The 27,302-nt window shown below is 34.2% G+C and overlaps 1 protein-coding gene across 1 annotated transcript in view; it reads left to right on the top strand.

Annotated features, from left to right (window-relative positions):
- LOC143386198 (roundabout homolog 2-like) overlaps positions 1–26,207 on the top strand; it is a 144,572-nt gene extending 118,365 nt beyond the window's left edge. Inside the window, 6 exon segments of the mRNA XM_076841450.1 lie at positions 741–1,001; positions 4,221–4,426; positions 16,148–16,321; positions 22,814–23,086; positions 24,854–25,054; positions 26,203–26,207. Of these exon segments, the coding sequence (XP_076697565.1) occupies positions 741–1,001; positions 4,221–4,426; positions 16,148–16,321; positions 22,814–23,086; positions 24,854–25,054; positions 26,203–26,207 (1,120 nt within the window).
- The last annotated feature ends 1,095 nt before the right edge of the window (positions 26,208–27,302 follow it).

Below are 27,302 nucleotides of genomic sequence, written 5' to 3'. Positions count from 1 at the left end.
TTAACACTCAATGTAAGAAGAAGCATTTGATTTTACTGATAAAATTAAGGGAAATAAACTAATATTGAGTATAATTTGTGTCATGAAGTCTTATGACTGGAATATCAAATAGAAAGGTTGTCATTAGTCTAGAATAAAAGCAAATCAAGGGGCTGGGGATGTGGCTCAAGTGGTAGCGCCCCCGTCTGGCATGCGTGCGGCCCGGGTTCGATCCTCAGCACCACATACAAACAAAGATGTTGTGTCTGCCAAAAACTAAGAAATAAAATATTAAAATTCTCTCTCTCTCTCTCTCTCTCTCTCTCTCTCTCCTCACTCTCTCTTTAAAAAAAAGCAAATCAAGTTCTCTGATACTTCTTATATGGTCAGTCAGCTCTATTGATGTATTCTGCTGGTGCATAAGAGAAGGAAGCAGTTAAGTCTACAAGCACTAAATTCATTAATTGTCTTTTATTAGCAATTTGGTGTTTCCACATGAGTAACTTTGTTGGGAAGTTATTGCTTTTTGTAACTGTGGGGTAACAATTAGCGAAAAAGATCTTTAAAGAATAAATTGAGATACTGAGATAACAGTTGTAATTACAATTTCAAATTAGGTGATTTACTATAGTAGCATTGACAATGTGATCAGGATGAAGTAAACTGAGAGAACATTTTAGACACCGTGTGGTTGCTGTTTATTGTCAGTGTAGCCATTTTTGTTTGTCTATTAATGTGCATTTTTCCTCATCTAATTTCAGCTATGACAGTGATAGTTGGTGCCCACCATTACCAGTACAAACATACTTACACCAGGGTATGGAACATGAACTGGAAGAAGATGATGATCGGGTCCCAACTCCACCTGTTTGAGGCGTGGCTTCCTCTCCTGCTATCTCTTTTGGACAACAGTCTACTGCCACTCTTACTCCATCTCCACGGGTAGAGATGCAACCCATGCTGCAGGCTCACCTGGATGAACTGACAAGGGCATATCAGTTTGATATAGCAAAACAAACATGGTAAATATATTCACTGAGTCAAGGGATCCATGTTTTCTGCACATGGAAATGCCCTTTTATATAAATTCACAAGACATATTCATAAAACTATACACATGGGGACAAAATTTTGATTTTGTATACTCGTTAATCATTTAGAAAATGATTTAACTACTACAGAAATGTTAATTTGACCAAAGTCGCATAGCTAGTTGGAGAGTAAGCTAGAGCAAGAATTCAGGTCTGCTGAAATTCAGTCTAAAGTGCTATTTGGCTACAGTGGAATCTTCTAATTTACAACTGATTTAGCTTCAATTAGCTTATCCTTGAACTCACTTTTAATGCCATGATGAAGGACTCCTTTTGGATTCTTCAAAATGCCTGTGATTAATTCTGCATGTGGTTGTGAATATGTAAATCCAAGCTTCTGCAAATCATTTATGGTCAGTGTCAGTTATTAAAAGACCCTCTTTGGGCAGAATTAAACAAATCAGAAAAATAACAAATGTACTAACAGAAAATGCATTTTTTAAAATCATAAAGAATAGATTAAAAACCCAAATTTCATGTTTTTTTTCTTTTGGTACCAAGGATTGAACCCAGGGTCACTTAACCACTAAACCACATGCTCAGCTGCCCCCCTCACCCACACCTCAGACAGGTTGTCTCTAAGTTTCTTAGGGCCTCACTAAATTGGTGTCTTTGAATTTGTGATCCTCCTGCCTCAGCTTTCTGAACCACTGGGATTACAAGCCTGTGCCACCACACCAGGATCTATAGTTTTTTCTTCTAATTATTAAAAAACTTTCATAAATTATAGATGCAATTCATATAGGTATCTTGTACAAATATGGTAGATCATAATTTTATAGGGTTGGTTGTTTTTTCCAATGTTTTTCTCTCAGATAGTGATATATAGGCCTGCACCCTTGAAAACAAAATCTCTGTGACATTCTTTGAATTATGTTCTCTTGATTTATACCCTGTGCTTGAAATCATGGTAGCTTTTTTAAAAGATAATATTATCTTTCTTTTTATGGGAGGGTAATTCTAGCTACTAGAGTAAGTTGATTATGAGATGACTCTTATTCTCAGTGTTAATTGACTATTTTTAAAATATAACAGCTATATTAAAATATAACATAGTTAACTATACATACAAAGAGATTCTCAAACAGGTATGTCACTTAAAGCTGTATAAACATGCTCTTTCCTTAGGATAAGAGGGTCTTGAACATTTTCTCATTTTTTCTAAAGATTAAAGACAACCTCCTGTTACACATAATTATTTTATGATACATCACTGGTTAAAATGAAGCCAATTACTTAAAGAGTGATAGGATTCTCTCAAGGTTAACTGGTGAAATCACAACTTTAAGTCATTTGAAGCAGAGACTTTGGCTCAGGGGTTCTCAAATTTGTGTGTTTTGAAATCATATGGAGAACTTTAAAATATATTGGTCCTAAGTCCCACCTCTAGGCAGATTCTGATTCCATACTCTGAGCTTTGACTGAGGACAGCCCAAGTTGGGGCAGTTACCATGGAGGTGAACCTGCTTCCTATCTGCATAACTATGGGCAACTTGCTTACCACTTGCATGCTATAGTTAATGTGTTTAAAATGATGTCAGAAATAATAGCTCATGTATAAAATGAAAGGGCAGTCCTCACACCACTCTCATTTCTGATAAAAAATACAAATATCAGGGTCCTGAGACCACACTGAAATTCAAGAATTCACTAGAAAAATTTATAGAAATCTATTATTCTCAAAGACATAGTTAACTTCTGTAAAAACATATAAAGTCAGCAAAGAGAAGAGTTATGAGGCAGAGTCTAGAAAAATCCCCAAAGCAGAGCTTCTTGTTGTTTCTTCCAATTGGAGTCAAGGACAGCACTACTTTCCCTTAAGTGTGACGATACACAGGGGATATTGCCAGACTTGGAAATGAGTTTCAAAAGACAACAGTAAAAGAACATAACACTTACTCTTTAGTCTTGCTTAAATAGAAGGGGTATTTAAGATACTTTTGAATGACAGCAATGAAAAGACTCTGTTAAAACTTGTAGTACATTTGCTTTTAAATTACATTAAGAAACAACATTGCTGACGGCTGCAGTGGCGCACACCTATAATCCTAGTAGCTCTGGAGGCTGAGGTAGGAGGATTTTGAGTTCAGAGCCAGCCTCAGCAATGGTGAGGCATTAATCAACTCAGTGAGACCCTGTCTGTAAATAAAATACAAAATAGGGCTGGGGATGTGGCTCAGTGATTGTGCATCCCTGGGTTCAATCTTGGTACTTCCCCCAAAAAAGAAAGGAAGGAAGGAAGGAAGGAAGGAAGGAAGGAAGGAAGGAAGGAAGGGAGGGAGGGAGGAAGGGAGGAAGGAAGAAAGGAAAGAAGGAAGAAAATAACATTGCAGTGCTTTTGCTTAGCATTTTGTAGGTGTCCAGTTGCACATTATTTAGCCACCTTATTTGATAAATTTAAGTTTTACTTGAATATGTTTCAAAACTGTGATGGTAATTATAAGATTCTATTTATCTAATGAAGGTTGAGATTAAAATTATTTACTCATTGCAAAGGGTTTATCTAACACATCTTTTGTTCTAAACACAGAATACTAGGGTGAATTGTTTCTGCCTTGGAGAAGTTCAAGATTTTGGTGGCTGAGATAGATGCACAACTAGGTAGATAGAGCAGAAGATACTTGCCCTAACTGGGGCAAATGAAAATACTACTCAGCCTGCTCTGAGAAGGTCATGCAAAAAGAAATCCTCCTAAGTCCAGAAATGTGTTGAAGATGGAAGAGAAGGAACATTAGGCATTCCAGTGACATCTTAAGTGCTAGCAGGCCGCATGGGTGGGTTACACAAAAACTGGAAACAAAATAATATGTATATGTATATATGTATGGGTATATATATTATTTTTTGAAAAGGTAAACTTTAAATAGTCTTGTGACAAGTATTTTCATTCTGTTTTTGATGACTTATCTATACAAAATATATGTTTATATCACTAGAATAATTCTTAAATTTATGTGGTTGTTGGTAAGGCATATGCCCAGAGACCTATTGTCTCTATTGATGTGTATGTAATAAAGCATTGTAAACTCCAAAATTATTAATGCAAAAGAAGAATACTGTTACCATAGCATGCCATTTAATTCTTATTACAATGTTTTTGAATGTTAATGGACTGCTTTTCCCATTTTATTGTTTCCATTTGAATTCTAGGCACATTCAAAGCAATAATCCACCCCCACAGCCCCCAGTTCCACCATTAGGTTATGTGTCAGGAGCCTTGATTTCTGACTTGGAAACAGATGTTCCAGATGATGATGCTGATAATGAAGAGGAAGCTTTAGAAATCCCCAGGCCCCTGAGAGCACTAGACCAGACACCTGGATCCAGTATGGACAATATAGACAGTTCTGTGACAGGTAATGGAACTGATTTAATATGAATAACTGACCTATTTGCAATATTGAAATGCATCAAAAATCAAGTACTTTCTTACTTTCTTATGTAAGATTTATTCCACTCCATCTATTTCTGTAACATTTTAAATATGTTAATGTTAAACACAAAATTCAAAAAGGATTTGGAAATACTGTTGCTTTGCTGCAAAAATGATAAGAAAATTCATGAATTTTAAAAAGCTTTAAAGACATGAAAGAAAACTCAATTATAGTCATGGCTTTAATGAAAAGTTCACTGTTCTAGGGAACCAAGTCTATTACATAAAAAAAAAGAAACTTTTAGAAATGATATATTTTGTATATCAGGAGGAACATACAAAATGAATGCAATCTTAAAATGCTTCTTGATATTTCACACTGTAAAAGCATTCACTGATGAAAATAAGCAAGTCTTCAGAAAAAGACTCTTCAGTTGCACAAGGTATTAATTTTAGAGTGGAAAATGCATAGTGAGATAAACCATGCATTTATGCATTTTATAGTGTAGAATCCAACAACTTCCCCTCTTCCAAGAAGTATATTTATTTTGACTTATTTACTCCTCTGGCTTCTGCTTGCCTTGTTCACCAAGTGAAAGACTTCAGTTGGTACCCTCCTCTGATGATTCCAGGACTGATGTGTAACCTATGTCCAACAATTTCAATTGGAAATTTTAAAATCTTAATATGTACACAATATATATGGTGAAAAGTAAAAATTCAGTATTTCTGTTCACATAGTTATACATTCTTTGATATACAGGCACACACACAAAAAATGCCTTTTACAAAATTATGAAGACCTAGCTACTCCATACTAAGCCTGGTCTTTGCATTTCTTTAGGATTTCTAAGGAAACTACACATATCTGTATTTTCCTGGATGACAACTTTCATCCTAGAAAGCATCTTATCACAGTCTTAATTTACTTTTAATCCAACAGTTTCCGAATTCCACAGACTTTGTGTTCCATATTAGTTCTGCAAACACAAATGGAAACTGGTTTAGTGCTGAGAAAACATGAGTGCCTTCACTTTTCCTGTACAGCCCTCTCTGCATGAGGAAGTGCATGATGCATGAGTCCACTATTCGGTTTTCCTTCTTGCTTGATGGATGGTCAGCTTGCCAGTCAAATTAAGATTTAAGAACTGCAGATATACTGGTGTGATTTGAAACCCAGATCCAACCCACAGTGACAGAGAAAAAGTTAAAATCTTTGAATTCAGAAAGCTGACTTATTAGGGCACTATTATGTTAAGCCTCTTTGCCTGAATTTCTAGCATAATCTCCTTAAGGGTAAAATTCTGCATATTTTTGCATATTTCACTAATGATACTGAACTCTTTTTTTCCTTTAGGAATGCAGTAAAAATGTGCAATAATGATGAAAAAAAGTCAGCTATGCTGATGTAGTTCTTTTATTAAATACTATAATTAGAAAGATGATAAATGTATCTATAAATTGGGAGAACACCACCCTGCACTTTTACATACACACCTGTCAGGAACAAGTAAGGATGTCTAAAATAGTCCACTGGTTAAGATGTCAAGTTTAAACATCTTAAGTAACCTGCATTTCTCCTGTTGGTAATATAATGTTAATTCCAAATGAAGCTCTTATTGCTAAGAAAAGAAAGTCTAAATTTTCCTACTTGAATTCACTGCTTAATTACTTCTGAATATAGAAACCTCAGGGTGTTTAGGCATGAATTCCACAATGCACTTATCCTATGAATAATACATCTCCTTAGCAGAAGTTGTACTTTACACTTAAGCAACTTAAGCACCTCCCCCATACACATTTTTTTGTCTTTCCATGCACCAATGACTTTGAGGAGAAAGTTTGATCAAAGATTTGATTTGCCTTCCAGGGTGTGTTGTGTGTCTATGTGTATGTGTGTAGGAAGTGTGAATGAGTATATGTAGGTATTAGTGTGGCCATAGGGTATGTGAGTATTAGTGTATGTACATATGTAGGGTGTAGAGTGCATGAGTATAAATGTGTGTGAGAACAAGGAAGATTGAAAGTGCATATACAGTGTGAGTGTGAATGGGGTGTGCACATCTATACAGGGTATGTGCATGTATTACACAGTTTTCAATTCTATACAGTTTGTGAACATGTGTGTAAAGTGTATGGTATACATGTGTGTATGAAAGACAAGGCACAATGTGTGTGGAATATGTGTGAGTCTATGTAGCGAGTGAATATATTTGTGTGTGAGGGAGAGCAACTAGGATGTACATGTAATTGTGTGTGTACACATGCCTGTACATATGCTCAGGTGGATGTTTATGTGGACCAAATGTAATCAAAACCAACGTGATAATAAATATTGTTCTAATGATGTTCTTAGGTTTTGTTCAGCTATAAGGCTACTTTAATAGTGCTAATAGAGATAGGCCATAATACACATACTCCTTCAATGAGCTTTGGAGACTAGAGGACTCTGAACTTACCGTCAGTTTCTTAGAGTTCTAAACTCGCCTGTGGTGTAAATTAATCTTTACTTTCAACTGAAATTCCCTTATATTGTCATTTTCATGAAGCAAATGACCATTTTTATTAAATAGAACTAACAATTTCCATTCCTGGAGACTCTAAATCCATCCAGAATGGATGTAACACTGGGTAACACAGTAACACTGGGTGGGCTGAAAGTCTTTATGTAAAATTTCAAATTTTACTTGGCTGAATTGTACTCCCAACTGCCAGCATAGGGAATACCAGCCACTAACAGTCTACAGAGCTTTATTCTGTAAATATATATATATATATATATATATATATATATATATATATATATATACACATATACATTAACTCCAAATATTTTCATAGCAATTATGTAGTTTGTGAATGGCTACTTAAATCTTGAAATGATCATCAAGAATGAAAAAGAACAAAAAGAAACGAAAATATCAATAATTCCACATCCCATGATCTTAGTAATGGTAATATGTATTTGCAAGTCTCCTGTTTCATGTATTTATTCCCTAAACAAACATTTATTTTAAGCCCATGACTTCTAGTCACTTGAATAGACATTTAGATTTAATAATAGCAACAACCAAACAGCAATAATAATAATAATAAAGTAGAAAACCTAGCTCCTAGTCAATGCATGATACCCTTCTAAGCAGTGGCTTGTTTTTTCCTATGGCTGGCTGAGCTAAGAATGGATTTAAATGTTAGAGTTTGTAAAGAAACAAGATGTAAGTATGAAATCAGAACTAAAGAATGCATGACAGAACTATAGAATGGAGAAGCCTAAATTATTTGGTTTCTTACATTTGTAGAAAGAACTCCCTGCCCTGATGTAAAGTTTTACCATCTACTAACTCATTTAATCCTCATAACCTCATTATTATTGTTGTTGTTCTCATTTTATAGCTAAAGAAATTGAGTCACAGAAGGATTTACATCCTTTTTGAAGGTTATCTACCAGATAAGTGGCAGAAGAATGAACAAAATCAATCAGTTTTACTTTAAAGATAAATTACTATGATCTCTGCCCTGGAAATGCCCAGTTCATTCTAATCCTCAGAATTAGCATATTGAAGAGGAAAATAATGTTCTGTTTTTTTTTTTACTTCTCTCTCTCTCTCTGTGTGTGTGTGTGTGTGTGTGTGTGTGTGTGTGTGTTGAGAGGAATAAGTATGTATTTATAAAAATAAAATATGCATTTTATCGCTGGAAACGTTAATCCTTTCCCACAATGTGCTTAATTTTGATAAAAATATTGAATTTGATATGACTTTTATTATTTATTCTTCTCATATTTATCTCTGTGTGCAGTTACCTTTTTCTAATAAAATTAAAATCCATTAGCTCTTTTGGAAGGAATATTATTTTTATAATTTTTATTTTAATTTGTGCTTAATACTATTTGGTTGTAATAATGTACATTTTTTTAAGTTTCATACCATCACACTGCATTTGGGACTAAGCAATGTCTATGCAACATTGTCTTGGGAAATATGGACTGTTTCTTCCTCAGTGTTCAACTTGTCAGCTTTGCTCTCTGAGTACCAGGGAGGGGCAAGATTTCAAGATTTCTTTCTCTAACTTCCAAAAGGTGGTGGGAGTCAAGGATAAGTGTTTCCTGAATTTAATGACACCACCATGAAAACAAACCAAGGCAAGAGGAGAGTGGGAGAGGACAATGTCCTGAACATGTAGTCAAGATTCTAACTGCCTCACTGATTACAAAAAGACCCAGATTGAGCGTTGTAAAGTGAAACGAATAAACTTTCCTTGCCTGTTGGATCCCACATGAACACTACAGCTGAAAGGAAATTGTGGCCCTGTATTTTCCACTTTATATCTTTGGAGGTTTTTACTGGAACTCCCATACCAGATGAGTATGAAAGTAATAAAACCAGACATCCTCACCATCTGACCCGAGCACACAGCTTTTGGGTCCTTGGACTCGGGAAAGTTTGATCTGACAGATGGTGAAGCCTAATGGCCTAACAATTTCTCTCCCTCACACACAAATACACTCACTCCCTACTCAGACTCACACACACTCCACACACTTGCCACACTTTGCTTCTGCTACAAAAGCATAATAATTGAGTATTAAGGCAAATTCCAGGAATAATGCTAAAATTAAGGAAATCATTATCTGATGTCTTTAAAAAGAAATTAAATATATACTTTGGAATTTAATGGATAAGAAAAGTGCATATTTTATGCACAATATTTTGAGATGAGTTAACAAGTATTATATGAACCAAGGGAAGAGATTTTTTTAATTGCTTATTTTGCTTTTCCTATATGACACATTTCTCTCCCTTCCTCCCTCCCTCTCTCCCACTCCCTCCCACCTTCCCCCATGCCTTTCTCTCTCTGGAATATAGGTGGGACTATTGTATATTCAGACATTTGAGTGTAAAAAGAATTTCCAGAGACTTGAAATATTTCTCTGCCTCTAAACAGAAGTCAATATTTGGATTGATTTGATCAAAGACATTTAGAGTTGAAGATTTTACTTAGCAGGTAGTTAGGCAATGAGAACTTCATAGAAAAAATTTCAGGATTAAATATTGGCTCAAAAAATGGGGGAACATTAGTTTTTGTATCTCATAAAAATGGTAATGCAACAATTATCAGGGTCATATTAGAAAGCACAGACTTTACTCTAGCTTAATGGATCTAAGGATAAGCATTTATCAGCAAGGAAGGATTTAGCATATAACGACATGTAAATGAATTGATGACTGATCATAAATTAATTTTAGTGCTGAAGATGTAATAGAGACACAGCAAGATGCCACTTTATCATGGTATTTTATGTTCAGTAACATTTGAGCAACAACTTAATGTCCTGTGTGCATTTTTTCTTTAACAACTTGAATACATTTGAGATATTTTTTGACCTTTCAGTAATTTTAAAGCTGAGAAATTTGGAAAGATTGAGAACATAAACACAAATAAATTTCTCTATAGGACATAAATTCATTTTTCATTAAGTGTTTAAGTATGTATTGATTATGTTTGGGGCTATAATGTGTCAAATGAATACAAATCTCATGTAATTTGTAAGAATCTCTGGCTGAACTCCTTTTACCTGGTGTTCACTTTTATTTTCATGTTTATGCTTACATTTACAAAAAAAAACTGTTACCACTAAATGACTTCCTTTTTAATTGATGAGTTACTCTTTTTTGTTTTCTTTCAATTACTGTCTTTTTTCCTCCCCCTTTTCTCTTCCTCCTCAAGGATTTCTACCCTTCTCCTCCTTCTTTCCCTCCTCTCTTTAATAATTGTTTGCCTGAATCTTCAGATCATTCTTGATGTTCAAATCAAAAGTAAGAGGAAAAATTGTAATGACTGAGAGGTAAAATCAATAAATGTTAAAAATTTTAACGATTTTATGGTAGGAACTTTAACATATGTTATAGACCTTTTTGTTCATACAATATGACTAAACTGCTTTAAAATTGTCCTACGAAGGTACTAATTCTATGTATCTCATCCCCAATTCAGAGGAAAGTTGAAGACTTACCAGAAAGGCAGAGTAATGAAGGAAAAGGAAATATCGATTTCTTTCTGTTTATATTGGTTGCAATCTATTGAAGCAACTAACTTAACTTCTCTCTTTCACTTGGGATCATTAGTGTTCTCATTGCCTAATATGGCCAAATAGCTATAGTATATTTGTCTTTAACTCTAAAGTCATCTGTCTAGTCGCTTTGCTCTTATTGGAAGTACAAGTAAAAGAATAGCTAATGTTGTCTCTTTATCAACCAATACCCACTTGATGTCCTGCCTTCCAGGCCACTCTCTCTTCCCAGAGAAGGGAGTCGGTGAGCATCAGGAAAAGCTTCATGAACAAATGAAAAATAAATTCATTTTTAAATGAATTTAAATATGTTTAAATATTTCTTGATTATGTTTGAGGCCATATTGTGTCAAATTAAAGCTTGAAAGATTGAGAGAAATCAGAGCAAACACAAAAGTAGGAAAGTTGCTGATCTGTTTAGGGTAAGGCAGATGCATGTATGGAAATCCTCTTGTGTGGGACTCACTTTCACAGGGCGATAACAGTTTATTTGGGGGGAAAGTTGGGAAGTCTTACAAGATGGGATTTCTTTGGTAACATTGCTGTGATGGGAGATTTTTTTCTAAATTTTGCAGATTCAGAAACTAAATTTGTCAATATTCTAGATCCTCAGAGTAGAACCACACAGCAGGCAGAGTAGACTCAATTTCTTGGCTGATCATAGTGGATAGAAGTGGAATAAGAAAATTTTAAAAGAATAACAACAAAAATAAGAGCTTGGGCTAAGTGCATTGGGATGGGTGAATCTCAATAGAGATGTCACATATACACACACAAATAAATTGCCACTTGCCACTTAATGATATTTAGCATCTTCATTGGAAGACAATATTGCTTAACCTTGATATTCAAAAATATCAAAGCCTAACCAAGATGTACATCATATGAACTTTATTATATAATATATATCCTAATTTATATAATAAAAATTATATAGTACAATTTTTACTTTCTTACTTGAAGACGTTATTGCTTTTCCCATGGTTCCAAAGTAATCAACAAATATTCACTAATTTGTTTAATAAATTTTCTGAGGATGCTTGTAAGAACATTCTTTTTGCAACTAAAGAAAGGTCATTGCTAAGAAATTGTACATCAAATATAATCACTCAAAGAATTTACAGTGAATAAAAAAACAATAAATGCATTTAATTCCATATGCCCACTGTTCATTGAATTCCTACTGTTCAGTGACCCTGTACAAGAAATACTGAAGTGAAGAAGAGATAGTTCTTAATGTCAAGAGTTTTATTTCCTGGAACAGGAAAAATACATACAATATACAAAATATAGGGAGACAGGTGATAGACTACTGCATGCACAATGTTTTCACAACAAAGGAGGGAGTCACCCTAACAGAATGTTGAAGGTAGAACCCAGGTGATAAAGATGGTATTTTATTTGAACTTTAAAGTTTGGCAGTGATTATTAGATTTGGTGCAATACAGAGTATTGTCAAAAAATGGGAAGTGATGTGTGGGTGAGAGAGTGAGACTACACTAGTTGTGGGACAGAATGGGCTGCAAAGGTAGGCTGGCTTAATATTGGGGGGAGGTCTCAGATTCCTAATTTTTTATGTGCATTGGTGTTATAGGTAAGACTTTAAACAGAGGAACAAAGTATAAGATTGATGCTTTGAAAAGATAATGTAGATAACAATGAGGAAAGATAGAAGGGACTAGAAGGAAATCCGCTAAAAGGAGTGTCAGGATGAATTAGAATAACAATAAGGAGATGCTTGTTTGGAGAGTGAGCACAGACATTTAGAAAAACAGAAATCACATGGAAGGGTTTGGAACTGAGCTTTTGAATGTTTTAAAACTATTCCCAGTTCTCGACTTTCATATTCTTTTGTGACCCCTTGCTGAATCACTTTGATTTCTTCTTATCTCCTGTAGCATTATATTGCAAGACCCACTGCATCATTTCTTCTTTCATTTTGGGCTGTTGATCCTTGACTTGTGATTATTAACCTAGAAATGAATCTCTCAGAGGAGGCTCAGTTGCTTGTGTTATCTCAGGTTCCTTGCAGTGGTCTGTGTCAAGGGAATTTGTTTGGAAAGTAAAAAGTATATCTTTGTGCTTTTGGCAAATAGAATCAAGACTCTATCTTTCTCTGCTACACTTAACACCCTTTTAACTTCCAGATCATTCTAACGCTTTCAGTTTCAGTTTTCTCTGTTTTGAGAATGCATGCATCCGTGTTATTGTACCATGACAGCCTGAATTCTAAATTAACTTTTTGTAAGTCCTTTTTTTGTCCCTCTTCTAACAAAAGCAGAAGATAAGGTAAACAATACTTGATAATTTATTTTGTCATGAATTAATGGTACACCAACTTAAATATGTACTGCAATTTTAATTTTATTACATAATGAGTTAAGTTCCCAGTGTGCTTTTATCTAATATGTGTGTATGTATATGCATAAAATACTAAGTGACTTTCTAGAAAGAAAAAAAGTTGTCAATATCTTCAAAGTGTATTTTCTTTAAATATAAAGTTGCATTTTTTTTACTCTACTGCCATAGTTCATTTTGAAAAAGAAAATTGATAGAAATGCTGATAATAGTCTCCATAAAGGCTAATTTCATAAGTATCAGTGTTAAAGAGAAAATTAGAGTTCTTCAAATATTAAAAATCAAAGAAAGCATAAGAAATATTGAAATTAATAGCACTTTTGCAAACTAACATTTTCCTTATGTTCTATGTTTAGTTGATTTGATGTCATCTATACATTTTAGTTGATGTATTTTGTTATTTAAACAGTAATTAACTGTTCACCTTAAAATCTTAAAATAATTCCAGATCTTCTATGAAATACAACTGTACGTACAAGGTCCGGTATTCAAGTTTTTATGCAGATTACCATTGCCCTCTGAAGTAACTTCAAATTATACCCATACTATTTATTCAAGCAAGTCACTGATCAGTTTAAATTAACCATAATTTGTTTCAATAAAATTGTTCATCCCTGACTTGTAGAAAATACACATAGCAGTTCTTGCTTGGAAAAATGATCATGTAACAATTTAAACAATGTAAGAAATGAACCACTTGGAACATGTCTTGCACATGTGCTTCAAACAAATACCGATTTTACACAAGCTTCTTTCATTTGTACTAAGTGTGTTTAAAACACGGATAATGTTTAGCTAAGGAATCCATGATGAAACTTCAAAGTGGCAAGGAGTCGAGGCAGTGTACTTGCTCATTCGTATAGTGTTTGCAAGCACATGAGATATGCAATATATACAAACTCACTAGACAACTACATTTGTTTTTAGGTTCAATGGTAAATGGATGGGGCTCTGCATCTGATGAGGATTGTAACTTTTCTAGTCATAGATCTAGTGTAGGTAGCTCCTCAGATGGTTCCATATTTGCCAGTGGCAGTTTTGCACAAGCACTGGTGGAAGCAGCAGATAAAGCTGGTTTTAGGCTGGATGGAACCAGCCTTACAAGAACAGGTTGGTAGACTCCAAAGTCAACACTCTTTGCATGAGAGAATCTTGTCCTTGGGACACTTACCTTTTTTCTCTTCTTCTTTCTCAGCAAGTCTGACTGCAGGGCTCTCTGTAATATGCATGAACATTTGGGATGCTCTGTTGTCTGAACTCTGACCTGATGCAAGTTTTGCAGAGCCAAAAATAGGCTCCAACTTACTACCTTCTATCCTTAATATCCCTTTCTCTTCACGGTTCTGCTGATTAATTGGAATATACTTCCTTTCTATATTACGGCAAATCAGCAACTCAGATTGCCATTAAATTTTCAATAACTCACACTTTGCAAAATCTGCACACATTAATTTTGAACCTAGTGATTAAAATTATTCAGCTTTTATCTCCATTACTTTCCTTTGCCCCGTCTCTTTCTACAGATGCAGTTTCTGGGAAACCTTCCTCAGCATGGGGTGAATAGGTGTAAGGCTTTCAGTCTAACAGTTCAAATGGCTGAGGGTCTTATTGTTTGGCTAAGATTTTAATACAATAATTTATTATATGTTTTAAAGGATGCTAATTAAAGATACACCTACTGCATTTGCAAGTTGAATAAAATGATGACTACGTGTATATTGTACATTAGAGAATTTAATATTGATTTCTGAGAGTAATAAGTAATAATATAAAGGACCAATTATGTCATTTTCACATGCTGCTCATTCCACAAAAAGAAATGCAGTCTTAATTCTAAAAATAGATTAGCAGTTTGTAATCATTTGTTTTTCTGGGAAAAAAACCAACAATTTGGCATGATTATGCTCTAATATTTGTATATGTACTTCTTAACTTCACATTTAGGATGGTAATATATGAATTAAACTGAGCTCTCTTACAAAACTAATGAAATATCAAATGCATTTTTAAATCTTTGTAGTGTTCAAATATTAAATAAAAGTGATATGCTCCTGATATTTATTAAACTCTCAGGTTAGAAAAGTGAGCCTTGGAAATTGTCTTGAATTATATCATCAATGTTTATTTTGAGCACGTATTAGATATCTTCAAGCAAAATAAAATGATTTCTCAAGCATTGCAGAGGTTTATTTTCATATAGCATCCAATCTAAAATATGTTGTAATATAACTGTTATTTGAATTTTCTTGCTTTATAAAGCATAAGTCAAAAACTTTATGTTGTCTGAGTGCTTTTTGTGGCATTAGCTGTAAGCAGAACAGTGAGAAAGTGCAAGGAAACTAATAAATTAGACAGAATAGGTGCATTTCTTGCATGTGTGCTAATAGCTAATAAAACATTAAGCAACATCATGTAACATTGACTTAGGAAAATGAAACTATGTAGGATAAGTTTGTATGAAATGAAAACATGACAAGAGAATAAATATATGAACATAAACCATCCTTCTCTTACTATAATAAACAGTATTAAAAGACGTTTTTGAAAATGTATTAGGTAACCTTTTCCCAGAATAAATTTCACTTCTTTTGTACTAAACCACAAGAAAGGGAAATAGTACAATTCATTCGTCCATAAGAATTTGAAGTCTGCTCAGATACAGTAATCACAAAATACCTACTTCACTTTGGATATACAAGGTGATTTTAACCTGCTATCCTCTACACTGATGTTATTGAGTTTCCACTAAGAGATAGAGTTCATTTTGTTTGCATATAAGTGGTAAAGTCAATTTAGCATGTGTACCTGAGCAGACTTTTCAAATAAAACTACAAGGCATTTTTTACTGTGCTCAGATTTTTTAAAATTTCAGGGGTGAAAATGAAACAGTGTGCAATTCATTTAAGAAATAACCTCTTGAATTTTGAGAAATAATGTTTCATGAATTTGCATATAACTATAAAATTATCACTAAGATTTTCAAGGTAATATAAAAACTAATCAAGCAGTATGAAGCTTTGGATTGGTGGATTTGTTTTATGTTCAATTGTTTGAAATATTTTTGTGGGTGGGATGTTCTTAGCTTATAAAAATTGAACACATTATATGTAGCAGGGCATATATTTATTTTTATAGGTGCACCAATATTTGGTATCTTCCAATGGCGTCTCTAGGTAGGTTCACAGACTTAGCCTTAGGAAGAGCAGAAAATACAAGACATTATCAGTGCATTACAATGACCTTCCCTATACCCCACTCCCTTTGTTTTCTTTCTAGGAAAAGCCTTTACCTCCTCTCAAAGACCTTGACCCACCAGCCCATTTTCTACTGATAGTAACACGAGCACAGCCCTGAATCAAAGTCAGAGGCCCAGGCCCACCAACAAACACAAGGGAGGGCGAATGGACCAACAGCCAGCACTGCCTTACCGAAGGGAAGAAATAACAGATGGTAGGCTGATTTCTGTTCCTCTTCTTTCCTCAATGAAGAGATGCATTCTACTTGGTCATTAACTCAGATTAAAATATCTATGGTAGATTAGGCATTGCCTCATTACATACAAGGCAGGAACCTGGCAAAATGGTCTTGCTTACGTGAAACACCCTCTCTCTCAACAATCTGGAATTATGTCTTTATGATTAATCCCCAAGAAAGAGAAGCTGTACCACTCTTAACTGTTGATTTTTCTACCCTTCTGAAATTTTTCTTTATTGTATTTTAGCAAACATTCCACTTAAAGGTTAGGAAAAAAAAACATAAGCAGCATGTGCACATGTCATAGTATCAGAACATTTATGATATGAAATTATAATCTCTTTCACTCTTGGAAAAGAACTTGAAATGGTTTAGTAATTTTTTAGTTTCGTGAATTTCAGAGCTTAAAACATGCTAGCGGTTATGTAGTTGAAGAGTGTCTACTTGGGCTGCTATAACAGATAATCATAACTGTATAAACAGCAGAAAGTTTCTAAACAACAAATATTCATTTCTCATGGATGTCTGGGCTAATATTAGTGGAAGTACAAAGATCAAGGCACTTACTGATTTGGAATCTTTTGAAGGCTCACACTCTGGTTTACAGATGGTACATTTTTATTAATTCTCACATGATGGAACAGACCTCTCTGGGGTGTGATTAATAAGGGCACTAATCCCATTCATGTGAACTTTACCTTTATGACCTCATGAAGCCCTCATATTCCAATACCATCACCTGGGGTTAGGATTTCAACAGATGAATTTTAGGGATATACAGTCATTTGGACCATAACAAAGGGCTAGTATATATATATATATATATATATATATATATATATATATATATATATATATATTTTCTATTGAAATTCAGAGAGTAAATATTTGGAGTTTTTTTTAGCATGTGGCCTGTGCCACAAGTACTCTGCACTGCCATTATTGCATGGGTAGAGCTATAGTAAATGAAAATATGGGTGCGACTAATATCTAATAAATCGTTATTGATAGAATAGTGGCAGAATTTGGCCTATAGGTCATAGTTTGCCAAGGTATGTCAATTAATTGAATAGCCAATCTTTGAATATTTGCTTAAATAGTTAGTTTCAGAAAATATTTTTACTGGAAGTTATCCATGGTCAATAATGAGTATTTCAACTGCTCCACGAGCATAGTCTATTTCCCACATTTTCCACTTAATTATTATATCTTTTAAAGTCTGAATAAATATATTCATCATGAAACTTTATTCTAAGCATAAGCACATATGAAGTATATTTAAGGATATATAATTATATTTAAAGTGCCTAGTATGCAGTGAGACTCAAAAATGAGTTTCTTCCCTCTTCTCAACCTTATCTTTCATAAGCATACAAACTTTATCTGAGATTGTCCAACTAAACCTAGCCATGCTGAATGTTGGAAACATTTGGGGAGATCTTCAAATAAACCATGGAGACATTCATGATTATTCTGAGGTATAATCCTATTATAGGAAGTTTTGAAGCTCCATGGGTTAAAATTAATGGACATCCACCTTTGAGAAGCCATGACCTAGTCCTTAGCACTCTTACATCCATCATTATGAAACAGAATGAAGCTTGTTTTGGAAAAAAAAAGCATTTTCCTTTGTGGGAAGGGGCACTCTGTGTCAGGCAGCCATCTTTGTGCTTTCTTTTGTCACCCTGTAATGCTAAGAAGGCTTAAAAAAGCCAAACATGCTTGTTCTAAAAGCTTTCAGGTTTGTTCATATATCCTGCTTATTTTGTTTTCATGGGGAAGTGTTTCTATGGAATATGAAGATTAAGGGTCCAATTGAGTTTTTCATTCTCTCTAAATAGATACCCTGTGGTGAACAAAGCCTTTCTGCTCCACATGCTCTGGAGATTAGTTGAGCACTTAGAACAGTTTGCAGTGTTGATCTTATTCACTCTAAATAGAAAAGACTGCTCTCACTGATATGCTACAACTTGGAGAATTAATAATTTTATATATTTTTTTCTGCTCAGAATATTGTGGCAACAGAGAAAAATATAGTGTGTTCTTTTTACAAATCTTTGAAGACCATATGTAGTATATGTGGATGGCATACAATTTAAATATACAAAAAGTAGAGTGCTCTTTTTTCTTCTATAATCCTTTTTTCTGCAAGATTTTTCAATATGTTCACATAAAACTATCTTCCTCCTAGTTTAAATCATGATCAATATATTGCTTATCTTTCTAAAAAAAATAGGTCCCTAAATTTCAATTTTGAAAAGTGATTATGAATTATGTGTTATTAGTAGATATATTTTAAGTGATATTGCAAAGGAAATTTGGCTCACATATCTTCCCACATGTGCAATCCAGACACATTTAATTGTGAAACAAGGACATTTATTTTGGAGGCCTTAAGAATATTGTTATTTTACAATAAATGCTTATGACATGGCACTTACATGATATGAATCCATGTGTCAGGAATAATTCAAAACTTCTTTACATAAAATCAAACTGTTCTTTTTGGGAAGATTGCTGCCTAGTAGTTTATAGTGTATGGACACTTTACAATAAAACTTTTACATTATAGATTTTACAATAGTGTTTTATGGCTATATTAATTAGGGTAATTATTGCTAGCTGCTTTACCAAACAACCTCTAACCCTCAGTGTCTTGGCACAGTAAAAGATACTTTCTTATTGACACACTCATCTATCAAGGTCAGGTGGTTCTCCTCTAAGCAGTAATGTAAGGGTGTAGGTCTCTCCAGAATTGAGATGGCATTATTTTCAGAAATATTTATGGTTTCTGAGTGAGGCAAAGACAGATAATGGGTGATCATTGGGAGTTTCTAATGACAAGAACCTATTTCATGTCTCATATGTCATTATCAAAAACTCTCTCCCATGGTGTCTAGTACTAGAAAGTATCCTCCATGTGTCCCAGAAGAATTGGAATGTATATTTCTGTGTCTGTCCCAAAAGCTATACCAAAACCCAGGCACACCTAAGGAGACATTGATGAATCCACATCTTCTATCCACTTGCATAATGAGTCAAAAAATACCTTTGAAGCCAACACACTGAGTAAAAATTGGCAGTTCTCTACCCAACAAACTGATTTTCCTTAGACTACAACCTGTGTTCCCTTTCCCCTGGTTTTTAATGCCCTGTTCAGAAAAGGGGCCCTTTCCAAGCTCTGTCAAATATTAGCTTTACCCCTTAAAATATATATTAAGTGTATTCCACATGGTAGGCAATAGGAGCCAGATAGACAAAATCCTCTGGTTTCATGGAGCTTACATTTGAGTGTAGGAAGATAGATAAAGACCAACAGTAATACATGAATATAAAAAAGCAGTTGATAAGAGGGTGATCATTGCCATGAGGAAAAAGACAAAAGGGAAAGAAGTTGAGAAATATGGAGGTAGGGAAGAGATATTTTTCAGAATGTTCTTTAGGGAAGGCCTCACATACAAGGTGACATTGGAGAAAAGACTAGAAGAATGAAAGCAAAGATATCCAAGGAAAGGTCCTTCAAAGACATAAAAAAACAGCAATAACATCTGGGGCTTATTTACCAAAAATGTTAGGGGAGAAAAATGACTAGAGCAAGCATAAAAACAAAATAGAACACGAAGTCAGACAAGCAAAAGAGCACATATGATGTAGGACCTTAAAGCTGCAGTGTTGCAATCAGCCTTACAGTATGTTGAGTGGGAAGCTACTGGAGAGAGGGGTGGGGAGTGTGGGGTGGGGGGGAGCAGAGGAGTGACATGATCTTCTCTGTTTTTCTTTTTAAAAAGATCGTCTCCACTGTTGTGTTATATTTAATGGGGAAAAGGTGTAAAACAGATCACATACTTAGGAAGCTGTAGAAGCAACATAGGGGATTCATAACAAGTCAGAAATAAGTGAAAGCGATGAGAAGTGAGGAATTCTGGAAATGGTGCTCACAGGTCTTGTTAATAAAATTAGTAAAGCAAAGCTTAAAGGTCACTTCATAGCTTTGGTGAACTTGTAGGATGAAATTGCCACAGGTGGGGAAGAGGAATATCATGCAAGACACACATTTTATAAAGGAGGAACTAGATTTCAGTTCTGATATGTGCAATTTGAAAAGCTTTCTAAATATCCAAGTGGAATTTTCCCATGTAGATTTGGTTAGAAGAGTCTGCAGTTCTTGGGAGGAAAGATCCAGAATGGAGATACTTCATTTCTTTGTGGTCCCAGTTTCTCAAATAAAAAATGAAGACAATAACAACATTTATGTCATGGGATTGTGGTCACCTGACAATAGCTAATTCTCAGTAGTCTAGTAAGATACTCTTTAGTGAATTGACTTTGTTGAGATGAATCAACCTACAATTGAATAATAAATTTAATTTAGATAAAATGTATTTGCTTATATATTTTTATTTTTCTATAGCCATTTGCAATTCCATTTCCCTTTCCCGTTGGTTTATTTCAATGTGCTTGCAATGCCCTTTCTTCTTAGAAGACACAGTCTTCAAGGATATTACTTAATTATGAAGCTATATAATTTCAGGTTATATTAAATAGTCTTCAGAGTTTTAGCTGGCATAAGCAGATACCATTTTGACCATTTTAGAAATTAAGCTGCTCTGATGGAGAGTAAAAATCAATGTGAAGATCTGTTATTTTGGAAGCAAATTTTATAATTTCTCCTTGCTGTCTCTCTAAGAACAATAACTCAAATGAAATAATTAATTTGCATTTATAATAATGTTTAGTGATGGGAGTCCCAAACTCATTAGATTATCCAACAAAGAGATATCTCAACATTACATTAGCTTTTCATCTTGGAAGAAATGTTTGGAATAAAACCTTATTTTCCCAGACAGAGACTCTGTTCCCCTCAATAATTAGAAATTCATAATATAATGTGAAAAGTATACATAAGAACTAGTAACCATCCAACCTGGGTGCTCCAGATTCTCTGTGCAGTAGAGAATAATATAATTTTGCTCCTAAGACAAAGTATAAATCTTAGAATGACCAGTTTAACATTCCTTTGAAAAAGCTATTTTTTGTATATAAGAAATTTATACTTTTCCCTTTAAAATTCAATGATAATATTATTAGAAATAAGAACCTGGTTATAAAAGTGTCATAACAATGCTATATTAAGTACAGTATCTTCTAATTAATGAAATAAATAGTATACATGATTTTTGCTTTTTATGAATAAATAACATAATTGCCAATACTCTAAAGATAAACTAAGAAGTACGCAATAGCATACACAAAATCACAATAAATCAAGCTAAATGAATATTTAGAAGGATTTAAAAATTATTTTAAACCTGGGTGTTGTGATGCTCACCTACCATACCAATGACTCAGGAGGCTGAGTCAGGAGGGTCACAAGTTTGAGGCTGGCCTCAATCATTAGCATTTAATGAGACTCTCAACAACTTATAAAACTACCTCAAAATAACAAATTAAAAAAACTGGGGATGTAGCTCAGTGGCAAAATTCCCCTGGGTTCAATGCCCAGTACTAAAGGAAAAAAAATAAATCATTTCAGCTGGTGTAATATTTAAGGAAGAAAGTATGATTTCACAGTGGAAGATTTTCCAGACACAAAGTTTTAGATATGAATAGCTAATAAAAGGAAAATGAAAAATTTGCTGATACTTGAACTTTAAAGTTTTTCATTTCCGATATTTAATTTAAAAAGCGTTTCTAAAAAATTATCTATTCCACTACTTCTCAAATTTCCATGGTATATTGCCAACTCTAGTACCATAAAGCATATTCAATCTGTATGCTGAACATTGGTTATTATTTATTAAAATTAATACATTGGAAGATTATAATATATTAGTTGTAACTCATTAGCTAACTCATGAAACGAATAGCCAGAATTGGTTGTCAGGCAGAATGTTAATTGCATTTAATAAATGTTAGCTTAACCCTTTGACTTTTGCTAAATGTGCCACATACTTGGGTAAAGGCAATCATATGTTGCATATGATACGGCATATAGTTCTTAATTTCCCAAGGGTGATGTTTCCTATGGAGATTGGCAGGCTGGCTTTTGTTCTTTTATTAGCACAGTTGCTAGAATTTCTAGTGATGTTATTATTTTATTTTTTGCCATAGTATTTCTACCTTGAAAAGGGAAGGATGAAAATGAATTATGACCCTTAAGTTGCCCTTTAACCTTGAATGTTAGCCCCAGTGTGCAATTGAAAACATTTTCCATGTTTAACAGTTGGATGAATCCAGTCAATTTGATTTCAATGATGCTGTGGTAGAAGACAGCAGAGACACCAATAATATGCATTTTACATATCAATAATTGACTTTTATTTTTCTCTGTTTTTTTTTTGTTTGTTTGTTTGTTTTTGCATGGGTGATACTTGTACAAGGGCAGGAGTTTTTTTTTCCAACTTGAACTAAAACCTGTATTTTTTCATTAAATTTTAGTCCATTCTAAACATTATTCAAAATTTTTAGATCTTCCACCACCACCAGATCCCCCACCAGGTCAGGGTTTAAGGCAGCAAATAGGCCCGAGCCAGCATGCTGGTCATGTGGAAAACTCAACAGAGAGAAAAGGAAGCACTCTAGAGAGACAACATGCCTCCAGCTTAGAAGACCCAAAGAGCTCCTTGGATTGTCCAGCCAAAACCTCCCTAGAGTGGCAACGACAAACCCAGGAATGGATAAGCTCCACAGAACGCCAAGAAGACACACAAAACGCCCCACACAAACAAGGGTTTGGATCAGGTGTGTTCTGCACAGTCCCAAGCAAGTGTGGGCTGTGACCCTTTTATTTTCTACCAGGTATTCTAGAAATGGCAGTTGTTTAAGCGCATCCAAGAGATATTTGCCTTAAGTCAGTAAGTGAAGTAGGAATTTCTCAAGCAGACCTCAGAGGCATGTTCCTTGAAACTGATTACAGTGGTGATTGCTCCTCAAATTGACCACTCCATAGGTCTTTGAATCCAAGAAATCTCCAGCCTTCATCTACGGTCTCAGGGGACAATTTTGGCTTTTTTGCCTTTTACCTTTTCTATTGAGTAGCTTTAAGACCACTAAATTTCAGCTTTTGTGTCAGTTTAATCTCTACCTTCAAGGAGATTGTCATTTTGACAGAAGTAACCAGTCACTTGAAAGGAGAGCTCCTGTCAGTCAATTAGGTGAATTAATTGAGATTATAAATTTACAAATAAATGACCAACCAACAGACCTCATGTTGGAAAAGGTTAACTGATTAAATGTAGATGACTGTTCACATGGGGACAAGAATGCTCTTGTTTATAAATCACACTTCCTGGAAATGTTAAAACATAAATTTCATGGTTTCTGATTGGACATTAATTAGGGGTGGGGCTATTGCATTTTTTGGAATATCTTGCATCAGGATTTACTGAGTATTAATAAACATATACACATGCACACAACTTTTGAAACATATTCCATATTCATTTGGACTCAATCTTTATTAGACAAGTCCTCTCCCCATGCATTTCTGTAATTACATTTTGTTACAACACTGTGCTCAAGTTTTTGAAAAATTCAATTTGTGCAAGGGCCAGAAGATGACAATTTCAATATCTAGATTTACTGAAATGTTTAGGAATGGTTGACCATTCAAGCTGTGAGAGAAAAATTATGTGATCCCTGTCATTAAAGACTATCTAAGGCAAGAAACAGTAAATTCAGCCAACATTTTTTCATCATCTAATCACTTGTTAATGGCCAAAACCTCAAAAGAAAGAAAGAAATAGAGTAGTTGGGGTGGAGAGGAAGATGTGGAGAGATGAAAAGAAAGAGCTAAAGAAAGACAGGAAGAGAGAGATAAGAAATAAAGAGAGGAGAAAAGGAGAAGGAAAGAAGGATTCAAAATATTAAATAATTATTCATAATACATTTGATCAGTTATTTGTTGGGAGACAATATACAAAATAAATATTATCACATTTGTTAAAATTGGGTGGGTTTCTCTTTTTCTTTTAATGAAATTCCTAGCCTTTCAATTAATATATTTATGTCCCAAGCAACAACAAAAATTTAAGAAACTTACTTAATTTGTTAATACAAAATCCTTGATCTAAATTGATTGAGAAAATATTGCTGTGGTTTAAACTAAAACAAAACCACGTTCCTTCTGTTTTGATGGGAATATTGAAGCCTCATTGAACTCTAGAAATTATTCTAAGATATGCTTTTTTTTGAAACAAAGTAGTTCACTGTAAGCTGCTCTCTTTTATAATGAATTTAAGTTTTGCAAATAATATACAACAGTGTATACTTATCCCAAGATCTCTTTTAATTTAATCCTGCTTCAGATCCTATTGTAGGAAATGTTGCTTGCACATGGAAATTCCTTTAATATCCAGTCTTGATTAAACCTCTTAATTTTAATTTTACTAAAGAATGAAATAGTAAAATGGTCCATTCTGAGCTTAACTTGTAAGAGTTAAATTCGTGTTATTTTCCCAGGCTGCAGTTCAATTTAGCCCTTTATTGTTTTTTATTTTTCTTTTTCAGAGGAGGCCTTGGTGCCCTATAGCAAGCCCAGTTTCCCATCTCCAGGTGGCCACAGCTCATCAGGAACAGCTTCTTCTAAAGGATCCACTGGACCCAGGAAACCAGAGGTGTTGAGGGGAGGCCACCAGCGCAATGCCAGTAACCTTCTTGACATAGGATATATGGGCTCAAATAGTCAAGGACAGTTTACAGGTGAATTATGTAAGTGTTTTAGGTCACTGAAAAGGCTACCATAGCCAAGCACGGTGTGGCACAGCTGTAATCCCTATGACATAGAAGGCTGAGGTAGGAGGATTCCAAGTTTGAGGCCAGCCTCAATTTAGTAAAACCATCAGCTACTCAACAGGACCCTGTCTCAAAATGAAAAATAAAAGCACTGGGGATGTAGTTCAATGGTAGCTCATCCCTGAGTTCAATCCCCAGAACCAAAATAATAAAAATTATGGTTTATTGTGATTCAGAAAAAATATTAGATTAATAATATTGTCATATTAAACAAATTTAAGAATGATAGAAAACTTTCCCTGCTACAGGAAAAAAAATCAATGATTTTTAAACAAGTTTGGTCATAACGTAGATGATTGCTATTTATAGCAGGTCGATGACATAAATATTTCATTTATATTTCAAGATGATTTATGCTATGTTAGAATTACTTTAAACATGGTGGTGCACACCTGTAATTCTAGCTACCAGAGGCTGAGGCAGGAGGATCACAAGCTTGAGGACAACTTGGGCAACTTAGTAAGATCCTGTTTCAAAATAAAATATAACAAAGACTGGGGATGTAGCTCAGGATAGAGCACCCTTGGTTCAAACCCCATTACCAAAATAAACAACCATAAAACAACAGAAAATTGTTTAAACGTGGGCAAAGAGTCTCAACACTTACAAGTTAAATTAAATGTAGTTCACTGGATACTTTTCTTGCTCTTTTAAACTCAGCACAATAAAAAAGAGAGAAATTCTGGCCCTTTGGTACTTTAAAGAGTCTTCTTTCTTAGTAGTTCTTCCTATTCTTCATTTATTTGCTCTTCATTCGTTTTTTTTTTTTTAATTTATGGAGTCAGTCTTAAAAAAATTTGATCTTTGATTTGAGTTAGTTCACAATATTTTTATTATAATGATATAGCTATTGATTAAGTTTATCTTTTTGAATGAAGAACTGGCATTGGTTTTCATATTTTCTAAATATAAAAATATGAGGTAATGGTGAAAAATAGGGATGTCACAGTTCGTCCAATTAAAAACATTGAATTTGTGTTAATTCCATTAGGAAATTTACCAACTCCCTATTCCCTATTATAATGATGCCTGCTTAACATTGTCAACTGCTTCTTTGAATTCAGCTTAACCAAGGCTGTTAAGAGAACAGCCATGGCTTCTAATGTTCTCAACCACTTGCCTGATTATAGCTCATGAGAAGACAAAGCTACTTTTATGATCTCTTGAATTCCTCATGGAAAAATAGTTTATGATTACCATTATGCTCACATCACAGGCTGGAGGAGTTCATGAGCTAATGAAAAGGGAAAATAGTTTCAAACTTATTGTTTATGGATCTGAGTTATCATTATTGGCTATTATCAATCAGATCAGTATTAAGATTTATTTATAATTTTTCATTTGGCCCATGGGTACTTGAAATTTTCTTTAAATTTTATATTGACATAATCGTAGGTGTGCAGGGAGTGAAAATAAAATAGCTCTAGTTGAATTTTAAATCTCCAGATACTACATTGTTTCTATTTTCCTTGTTTCTCTGGTTCAACGAAAATGAATTGCACAAACACACCAAGATCTTTCTGATGACTTCATCTTCATTTACTATCCAGTTGCTCTGATATTGAATATGCGGGTCAGGATAGAAGAATGCATCATTTAACTCTTGAGCTTTATTCCTGACTTTTGTTTCCATCTCTTTTTAGAGTAACCGAGAGGAGACATACAAAGCTGCTCTGAAGGATCATCAGGTCCCAACTCATGAACGTGATGACACTAAACAGTGCAATGAACAATTTCTTTTATTTATGTACTATTAAAAGAACTGTAAATGCAATGTAAAGACACACAGCCACACATATCCCACAGATATTTTACTTGTGTTCTTCTCTTAAGTACACCATCCACCTTAACTCTTTCTTGTCAGGAGTATATAAAAAAAAGAAAGAAAACAAAACTTGCCCTCCAGGAAGAAAAGGATTTTTCTCTGTATATAATTTCTTCTGTGCATTGCTATGCAAGCTCACTCTTTTTAGCTCTGTTCCTATTATTGTCTGTTCTTATTGGTTTGTTTTACTATATGTGAATTAATAGGCTGTGGTTCCATATATTAACTTTTAATTGTGTAACTTTTTTTTTTGTCAGAACAGAAATTAGAAGTTTATTAAAGGACAGCAGAAAAGACTTCTCCCGGAGGAAGAAGGGAACCCAAAAGGTGGAATCCGTG

The sequence above is a fragment of the Callospermophilus lateralis genome, unplaced genomic scaffold (genome assembly GCF_048772815.1).
Source record: "Callospermophilus lateralis isolate mCalLat2 unplaced genomic scaffold, mCalLat2.hap1 Scaffold_831, whole genome shotgun sequence".
Lineage (NCBI taxonomy): Eukaryota > Metazoa > Chordata > Mammalia > Rodentia > Sciuridae > Callospermophilus > Callospermophilus lateralis.
This window is presented reverse-complemented; position numbering and strand designations above follow the sequence as displayed.